Source organism: Caenorhabditis briggsae, assembly GCF_000004555.2.
Source record: "Caenorhabditis briggsae complete genome, chrIII, whole genome shotgun sequence".
NCBI classification, from domain to species: Eukaryota; Metazoa; Nematoda; class Chromadorea; order Rhabditida; family Rhabditidae; genus Caenorhabditis; species Caenorhabditis briggsae.
The window spans coordinates 6,247,295-6,257,046 of record NC_013490.2 but is presented as its reverse complement, the minus strand read 5'-3'; the positions used below and the strand labels follow the sequence as shown (position 1 = coordinate 6,257,046).

Genomic DNA, 9,752 nt, shown 5'->3' with positions numbered 1-9,752 from the left:
AATTTTCTGATTCTTCTGAAAAAAATGAGTTCTCCAGAATTAGTGAGTTTTTTTTGTTTTCAGCTAAAGAAATAAATGAATAATTTCAGCATCAAACTGCTTCCGACAACGTATTTCGAAACAAAATGCTCGTTGACAAAATCTTGAAAAATCTGGACTCGGATAAGGATTATTTCAAGCTTCTACCGCTGAGAGTGAGTTCGTACCAGAAAATTGAGGTTTCATTGAAATTATTTCTAGTTGATCACCAAGAAGTTTGATTGCGAAATATTGAAACTAATCAAAAACAAGTGTAAACATATTGAATACAAAATCGGCAATGGTGGATACTATTATATTAATGGGCAAGAAACTCATCATTATAAAGTTTTAGAGGCGTTTCGGTGAGTTTGTTCAATTAAAACCTTATAATTTTATCAAACATAAATTTGGTCCGGTTGTTTGGTGTTTACACTGTTTAGAAAAAACCGGCCCACTTTATTTCGTTACGTTCGAACAACTTAAAAAAATATTTGAGCGGAATTTCGAATTTTTTTCGTCCGATGTCGACAACCAGGCCAATATCATGTCATTAATAGGCTTAACATGGTGTCCTAAGACAACTTGCAAAAGTTAGGCAATCATGAAAACATGGCCAAGAAGGCACTGATTTCGAGTTTTTCGAATTTTCGAACGATTTTTGAAAACTCGTTCGAAAGAATTTTCAAAAAATGTCTTTCGAAAAACTTAATTTTCTCAGATTCCTTCGAAACGTTGCTGAAATCGACATCAAGTCAGTTGAGTTTGATATAAGTGGTTTCTCTGTACGCTTTCATGAAGAATTCATGACAACTTTGATTCTCACTAATAGTAAGAATTCATAGGAAGTTGATGATTTTCCAATTTAGTTTTTAGAAGAATCAGTGAGATTTCTAACAAGCAAAAATGATATGTGGTGTCACTTGACACCTGATCAAGTATGCCTTCCATGTAGACGACTAGCTCCACTTTGTCACGAATACGGACCGATGACAATGGACGTTCTTCTGAATTCTTTCAAAGATCCTCCCCATTTCAAAATGCTGAAAATAACTGATTAGTGAGCCTTGATTTGTATAAATTCAGAATAACAACAATTTTGTTGCAGTTTGATCCAACAAATTGCCAAAGAATGTGTGAATTCATCAGAAACAAGAGATCAATGCTTGTCACAGATGCGTTCAATGATAACTCCAAATATCAGTTGTGATAAACTTTTTATCACTTTATTTTTCTTGGATTGGAATATTGGAGACGCTCCTCATACACAACCAAAAGAAGTTCTTGAGGAAATCATGAGGAAATGGTGTCCCAGAACTATTCAATTAGAGTTCATCAGAAACCCATATCGGAACATTTCCCATGAATGGCGTCGATTTCCACTGCGTAGTTTTACTCGATTCAGTTTTTTCAAGGAGAGAAATTTTTGTTTCTCAAATTTTGAGATACAAGGTTGATGTTTTTCTAAGGAGCTTCTTATATATCATGGCAGACACAGTTTGGGAACAGTTCTCGGAAAACAAACCAACGTTGTTCCTTCGGCTGGAATATTGGAAGTTCGTTCCTAACGATGATATTCTTATTGTAAGATGTTGAAAACAAGTTAATTCAAAGTTTCGATTTTCAGGAAGTTGAGCAACCCGTCAATGATTTCCAGATATCTCTGGCGTCATCAGAAGTTGATGAAAAATTCAAAAACTGGAGAAATGTTTTGGAATATCGCGATCCGGAGAGTATTAGACAATCGTTTACAATGAGACATAAACTATCAAACTTGGAAATTCATTTCGAATTGGTTCATTCAGAAATGGCATATGAATTGATCAAGAAAAATCCAAAAACTGGGCTACAAAAGCGGATTTATAATGAACTGTTTTAAGAGTAATTAAATGCGATTTGGCTCTAACCGGTTATTTTGGTCTTTAAAACTTTTTTGTTCTTTTGAAAATTCTTGGAATATCAGGAAAATATCCAAAAAACAAAAAATTCGAGAAATTCGGCAATTTCGAAAATTCGAAAATTTCTTTAAATTTAGATTTCCTAAAGATGCAATATCATAATTTTGTGGATATTTCAAAATTTCTGAATTTTAAAAAAGTTTCTGATTTTTTTGGAAAGTTTTGAAAAGTCTAATATCTTCTTTTTGTAAAATCTGAATTTAATGAAGTTGTGGAATTCTCGAAATTATAAGATTTTTCAAAGGAGTTCTGGATTTTTTGTTTTTTTTTTAATTTTTGAAAATCCAAATGTTCCGAAAATTTCTAAAATCTAAAAACTCCGAAAAATCCAATATTTTCGAAAATTACAAAACTTCATTAAGTTCATATTTTCCAGAAAAGCAGAACTTTCCAAAAATGCAGACAACTTTTAAAATTTCGAAATTTGGAAATATCCAAAAAAGTATAGAAAAAGATTTTTTCAATCTTCTGATATTAAAAAAAATCAAAACTTGAGAAAGTTTTTAAATTTTCAAAATTATCGAATTTTTTAGGATTTTTTTGTTTTTGAATATTTTTCTGGTATTCCTAGAACTTCCAGAGGACCAAAATAACCGACCAGCTTTTATTCAGTAGCCGTACCGTTTATAATCTCCAAAAATTCACAAAAAACATCATGAATTCTTCCCAGATTCCTATTGAAAAATCCTTCCCTTTTTCTCTGTTCCCTCCTTTTCATCTGTACTATTTGCACCTCCTCAATTTCATTTGTCTTATTCCAAGGTCAGTTATCCATTTCGTATTGTGTTCTTCTTTTCTCCATTCTCTTCTAAACCAGTCATCATCTATTTTCCTTCTAACCAACCTATTTCTTTTTTTTTCCTAAACCACTAATTTCCCAAATGAAGCTATAACCAACTTTTCTATTTCCAATTTTAATTCAATGCGATTCAAATGGGCGATTCGAAGAATTTTAGTTATTTTTGTTGTGATCATTTTGCTAATAGATTTTCTTCTGGATTATGCGCCGGATGGCGAGGTTCGATTTTTATTTCTAGGTTGTCATTAACTTAGACTTTTAAAGGAATTAATTGAGTATGAAGACCAATTTGATCAGCAAAAGGATGATGTTTTTGTGAAGGAATATCTGAAATTAATGCAAATGGGACGAGCCCCAGCCCGTCCCATAGTGGAGAAAGAATCAAAAGTTGAAGAGAATTATTGGTGTTTTTTGAAAAGACCAAAGTATATTGAAAGTCCTAGACATTGGGTCAGAATGGCTGGAATCGATGTTTATTCTGCATATTTTGACGATAGAGATAACTCTCTTTTTCCGGAAAATGCGGCGATTCAGGTAACAAAATCACACAAATTTAACAAGAAAACATTTATTTTCAGATATTAGTAATGTCAAACCACTCAATTGAATCTAAAATTCCTATATACTGTAATACATTTACTGAAAATTCCTACTCAACTGTAAAAGGATATATTCGAGAAATCTGGCAAACTGGATGGGATCCAAGAGATTCTTTTCAAGTTCCAAGTCTTATTACATGTCCGATCACAAAAAGAATCGATGGTTCGAAAGAAATGAGTGTCTCATTGACAAGAAAAAAGTGCAAGGATAACAAAAGTGCAATGAAAGTGATAATGAAACCCAAAGGGTCGGAAAGTAAGAAAAAAGAAGTGGCAGTTTGTGTCAAAGGATTGGATTATCAGGTGAGGATATGGCTGATAAATTACCGTAAAACCTGTAAAAAAGGTGCCCCCGCACAGCCAAGTTTGATCTAATTTATATCGACTCATATGCTAGACACTAAAACTTTGTCAACTGATGAAAATGTTTGTGATATTATGGTAAACAGTTTATGTTAACAACTTTTCTCGAATCTGTGAGATGAACCTAGAAAAAATGGGATTGTCTAAAAATTAACCGTAACAGTACCATGAAAATTGAAATTTGAACCAAAAAAAATTTCAGGAAGACATATCCAATCGATTATTGGAATGGATTGAAATGCAGTACCTTTTCGGAGTGGATACGGTTTCAATTTATCATTTCTATCTTTCCAACGAAACTCAAAAAATTCTAAAATACTACAAAACGAACAGAAATCTGAAAGTCGTAAGTTGTTTTTAATTTGGCATTCGAGTTTCCACTAATTTCATAACTTTAACTTCAGATTCCTCTCTCCTTACCGCCTGGGAATCCCAACGAACCTCTTGAACGAAGTGCATTTCTAAAAGGGAATCGTCCACAAAAAAGAAGACATGAACTTCTTCCGTACAATGATTGCTTCTATAGCCATATTCATACTCATCGATATGTGTTGATTCTTGACATTGATGAAGTGATAGTTCCGGTTGAATTTGATAATTATGGTTAGAAAAATTCGCCCATTTGAATCGCATTGAATTAAAATTGTCTGGATTAGAAATCAATAATTTTGAAAATTCCAGGAGACCTGCTTCAAGACTTTGAATCCAAAACTTCTGGATTCCGCTTGAGCTCAATATCAACTCGGAACGTATTCAAATTCCCGTCTAATTTCACACTATTTCCCCACTATCACTACATGATCTCAAACAAGAAACGGTCAAGGAAAACGAGTCTTAAGGGAGAATACGGGAAAAGTTTCAGCAGGTTGGTAAACGTTCATCTGGAATCTGTAATTATTTATTTTTATTTTCAGCACATCAACAGTTGCCACAGTTTTCAACCACTTTGCTCTTCACAAACTGTCTCCTGCTGTCGCTAAATCTCAATATTTCTTGGCATCAGAAGCTGTAAAACTTCATTACAAGTCTGAATGTCCATGGGAATCGAAAAAGGAATGCCATCAGTTACAAACCGATGTAATCGATGATACCAGTTTGGATCGTTTCGAGCGGAATCTCAGAAATCGGGTTGATCAAGTAGTCAAGGAGGTTGGAATCAAGAATTGATCCCCTCTACAAATTCTCTCTTTGAAGTTTCAATTTCTTAACAATAAAGTTGTCAAACCGATTAAATTTACACTTTATTCTTCTGCGAACTCATTCACTTTCTACTCTGCATAATCCCTCAGAAATCAATGAGACGAATGAGAGTAGAAGAGAGAGAGAGAGAGAGAGAGAGAGAGAGAGAGACAACTGTCGTTTGCGCGAATTGGTGTCATATCAAGTTGAGCTCTGAGCAATCCCTTCTCCCCTCGCCGTTCCATTCATTACACATTCATTTTGAATCCTCTCTGAAGGAGAATCCAGGAACTCTAGGAGATAGATTTTCCTGAATATTATTATGAACAGCTAAACGGTTTTGCTATAATGTTCTTTACATCTTCGATGCGTCATGCATCACCAACGACTACGGTATTGGCTGATGGCTACACGGATGATGCGCTTGGAAGCAAATACGATAATTTTCGGTGAGCCTTGTTTTTTTGTTTATCAGGACGCATTGTGATTTTTCAGTTGTTTTTAACACAACAATTTGTAAAAAAAACTTGTTGAAAACAATCGTGTTTCAGTGTTATGATCCGTGATTTATCTATGGGATTTGTCAGAGATCTTCTATTAGACGTTTGAAACTTTGAAACTTTTTTTGTTTACTATTTTTGAGATTCAAGAAGATTCTCATTGTCTTAACATCTCGTCTTCTAATTTCAGAAATAGTTTTTAAAATCTTAGTTTCCTGCATGGCAGATTTCTGTTCCGTTTCCATATTTCAAAAATATTGAAAAATATTGAAAAATATTTAATTTTGAGATTCAAGAAGATTCTCATTGTCTTTTAACATCTAGGCTTCAAATCTCAGGAATAGCTTTTTAGTACTCTGAATTCCTTGTTGCTATTCCCTTGTGTAGAAAACTTAACTTTCTGTTTGCTGATCTAAAAGAAACTGGTGTGATAAAAACAGGTATATTTTTAGACGTAAGTATCTTGGAAGCTTGAAAGTTAATAGAGATATAATTTTACATTTGATTCAAATCTACTGAAATTTTCAAAGCGATTCCGCAAGTCTAGATATTGTTATGATTGTCCAACTATGAAATGTTTCTTGCACGCCGTTGTGATTTTCATGAGATGGAACAACTTTGACAAGCGATAGCTCGGCTCAAAGTTGATAGAACAATTTAAGATTTGGTCAGTTTACTGAAGAATTATCCGAATTTTCGGACTTCAAATTTGAGCCCAGTACAACGTTTTACTTAAATGTTATGCTAGTACAAACTTCAGTGCGGGTAACTATGTGCCAACCTGTACCTCATCTACAGAATCAAAAAATAAAGAACTTCAAGATCCAGTTTAATTTTTTTGGAAAATTTGAAAGTTAGCTACTTCAATCCCTCAGGAAAAAAATTAGTTTTTAGCTAAACTTCCCTAGAAGATCCCATTTCTGATAGTGAGCTAAAAAGAAAAACTTTCAAAATTTCCATTACCGTCACCACTCCGATAGAATGCTCACGTTTGATCCCATATATCTCGGTCCCTTCAAAAGATATAAAACAGTTTTAAATGATAAATTATTTATCGTAATATAACCAATATTTTATCAGTTGATGGATTTTTGATATCCCTCCTAGCGAACAAGATAATTGAGCTCAAAGTGGGGTGGGTTTCTATTAGAGAACATACTGTACTTGGCTAGAAATTTGAGCTAAATTATTTCGGTTCCTTCAAAAGATACCGAAAAAGTTTTAACCGATAAATTATTATCACTATATCTCCAACATCTCATGAAAACTGTATGAAAGACTTTTTCCAATAAAACTTTCAAAGAAAAATTTCAAAAATTTGAGACAAGGAAACAGTCTCTCAAAGTGCGAACTTCTTATTTTCTAGCTAACCACTCTCAAAAAAACAAACGCACTTTACTCATATATCTCATCACCGTCATCGGTGTCTGAAGGCGGAAAAAAGGAAAAAACGGATTTTCTCTGGAAAAAGTGAGAAGGACAGCTGACAAGACTGATTCATTTCTCTTCCCCCTCTCCCTGGTTTTTTTCAGTTTCCTTCTCTTCTTTTGATTCCTCTTCTTCTACCTTTTCACCACTTAACTAAAATAACACGTCCGTTGTATTGGCCCCCATTTTATTTTTCTTTTCGGATCCTCGCCTGGTGGGTCCCTTCGGCCCAACTGACACTCCAATTCGTATATGAATGGAGTTTAAGATCGCTGTCTCCTGATAACAATTTATCACTTTTATGCGATTGCTCATTGATGATATAATATGGGTTAGAAGTTCGTTAGCGGAGAACATTTCGAGAAGTGGCTCAAGTTTCGTTGGTTTTTTTTGCGTGTGAACGGATTTCTCTTTGAAATGATACCTTTTTTCAAAAAGTGTCTGAAGGAGAGAAAAATATGACATCTGCTAGGTTTCCCACTTTCATCTCATATTTTTTTGAAACTTTTCGCTCAAAAATAATTGGATTCTAGGTTCCTCTTCGAATCTAAATTTTTTGAATTCCAGGATTTTGGAAATAACTGTTTTCTGGTTCATTGTATCTTCAATATTTTCATAGTTTCTTCCCAATTTTTCTAGCGAAACTTTTAAAACCCCATTTTTCTTGAGTGTAAAAATCCTGGAATCGTTTGGTCTGGTTAAGTATCTGTCGTTAAGGTTCAGTTCAACCTCTGAACCCATTCAAGTGTTTATAGTTGTAAGCTTATGATCTCCTTTTTTTTTAAATTTCGGGTCGTTTAAAAAATTCTGCCTGTAAACAGTGAGGCACAAAATCACCCCGACTGCTAAAAACGAGAATATATTTAGACATACGTACCTTAGAAGCACGAAAATTGTTAAAAATGTAACTTTATAATTGATAATTGCTTTATAATTTCTACTGGAATTTTTAAAGCGATTCCTCAAGTCTAGGTATTGTTATGATTGTCGGAAGATGAACAGTGTAATGTTTTTTTGTGAGATGAAGCAACGTTGACTAGTGATAACTCAGCTCAAAGTTGATAAAAACTGAGAGTTAAGCCAGTTCACTGATTAATCATTTTAATTTTCGCACTCCAAATTTGAGCCCATTATAAAGCTTCACTCCAATTTTATACTAGTACAAACTTTAGTCCTGGTTACCGTACCCTACGTTGAGCTCAGTTGTCTCCATTTCCTAAAGAGATATCGAAAAAGTGTCAACTGATAAAATATTGGTGATATTATGTCACACACTTTATTAGTTGACATTTCCTTTATCTCTTATAGAAATTGAGATATATGAGCTCAAAGTTTAAGTATTAGGTGGCCTTCTATTAGCGTATTTACAGTATGCGCCAGCTTGTAGTTGATGTTATAAATGAGCAATTTTTCGACAATGAATCTCAAATAAAAGTAGCATTCTAATGATATAGATCAGGATAGTATGAAAACCAAATCTCAGAAAAATCTTAAACGCTACATTGTATAATAAAACGGCAATAAACTTTACAAAGGTTTATCTTTAGCTCAAAACGTCACTCATCCGCCTTTATTTTTATAGGTTTATTACTTTTTTCTCTTTGTTCCAAGTCACATTACGAAAGATCTCGAAGAGAACAATCAGGTGTGATAGAGTAGTAACTGGAACAATTGGCTCTTTTTTCTGAGATCTCTGATTCCTTTCGTTTCTATTTATTACTGGTCCCCCTAGACAAACCACAATTTCTCACTTTCTTCTTTTTGGATCAACTCAATCGACTTGTCACCATTTCACAACAAACACGTAGTGTGTCAAAAAAATGTCAATCTTCGAGGAAAGACGAAAGAATCTTTTTTGACCTACTCATCCCAGCTCTCTCTCCCAGAGCAATGTTTCACATGATTCTTGTCTATATCTCCCATCGTTTTCCTCATAGTCAGAGAAATCAGATAAACACATTCCGTTTTTTATTGGCTCACCCTCCTCACCCTCCCAACTCAAAAAGTATGTTGCTCTTCTCCGGAGCAGCAACAACCACCCACCTTCAACCTCATTTAAAACGTCATATCTCTTTTTCCATCCGTTCAGAGCATCTCGGCCGTATTCACGGGAATCGCTTCTATCGAATACATCGCTTGGATCAAAAATTCGATTTCCCAGTTCAGTTTTCAATCAAGAGATGATGGTACAACTATAAACGACGACGACGATTATCGTAAGGAACAAAAAAATTCGTTAAAAGTGAGATATAGAGTAATTTGAAATTTTTTAGTTGTGATATTTCAGGGAAGAGTTGTCAGGATGTTTGCCGGACAGTTTTCCAGAACTGGATCTTTGGAGATCGAAGGGGGAAGCGAAGTTCAATTGTCTCCTCCGCCCACTTCTTTTTTGGGAAGAGTGAGTTTTTGAAAATTTTGGTTGAATTGAGATACAGACAATTTTGAAATCAAAATTCAGATGAATAAGTTGTTGGTCCATTGTGCCAAGAAAACGAACGAGGTGCCAATTGCTAGATTTTTTAGCTTGGAAGTTTCAACTTTCAGTTTTCTACAATTAAAATTTAAATTCACTGGATCGTCCTAGATTTTTTTTTCACACACCACGCTCTCACTTGGGTTAAGAAAAAAACGTTGAAATCAGAGATTGTTGATCAATTGGTAGAGAAAAGCAATTAGTTAAAATGTCAACGGTTAGAAAAACAAACGAAAAAAATAACTTACTGCTTGACCTCTTTTTCGTAATCATGTTCAAAATAATAAAAGACCCAGGCACCCAGAAATGAGTAGAGGATCAGAAGAACACTGGCTGAGATACGGTGTAGTTTGTATTTGTCGTAGTAGTATTTGCACTGAAAATTTTGGGATGATATTATTATAGATTTGAAGGCGGGAAGTGCCTCATGCAAAT

The 9,752-nt window shown here is 34.2% G+C and overlaps 3 protein-coding genes across 3 annotated transcripts in view; all 3 read left to right on the top strand.

Moving 5' to 3' along the window:
- Nucleotides 1-24: 24 nt before the first annotated feature.
- CBG13289 lies at nucleotides 25-1,897 on the top strand (the record flags this gene model as incomplete). The annotated part of the gene is made up of 8 exons (XM_045243873.1): nucleotides 25-42; nucleotides 90-194; nucleotides 241-383; nucleotides 740-849; nucleotides 895-1,078; nucleotides 1,127-1,402; nucleotides 1,434-1,602; nucleotides 1,646-1,897. 8 exons carry the CDS (start codon nucleotides 25-27, stop codon nucleotides 1,895-1,897), a joined length of 1,257 nt encoding a protein of 418 aa, XP_045100783.1.
- A 1,001-nt stretch (nucleotides 1,898-2,898) lies between these two features.
- CBG13287 lies at nucleotides 2,899-4,904 on the top strand (the record flags this gene model as incomplete). The annotated part of the gene is made up of 7 exons (XM_002641373.2): nucleotides 2,899-2,994; nucleotides 3,040-3,309; nucleotides 3,354-3,677; nucleotides 3,940-4,083; nucleotides 4,142-4,340; nucleotides 4,419-4,602; nucleotides 4,652-4,904. 7 exons carry the CDS (start codon nucleotides 2,899-2,901, stop codon nucleotides 4,902-4,904), a joined length of 1,470 nt encoding a protein of 489 aa, XP_002641419.2.
- Nucleotides 4,905-5,264: 360 nt separating this feature from the next.
- Nucleotides 5,265-9,752, top strand: part of Cbr-twk-31 — a gene marked incomplete at both ends in the record, with an annotated part of 12,142 nt that continues 7,654 nt past the window's right edge. Inside the window, 4 exons of the mRNA XM_045243872.1 lie at nucleotides 5,265-5,365; nucleotides 5,468-5,519; nucleotides 8,934-9,098; nucleotides 9,132-9,242. Coding sequence (XP_045095112.1) covers nucleotides 5,265-5,365; nucleotides 5,468-5,519; nucleotides 8,934-9,098; nucleotides 9,132-9,242 — 429 coding nt within the window. The remainder of the gene's footprint in view (nucleotides 5,366-5,467; nucleotides 5,520-8,933; nucleotides 9,099-9,131; nucleotides 9,243-9,752) is intronic.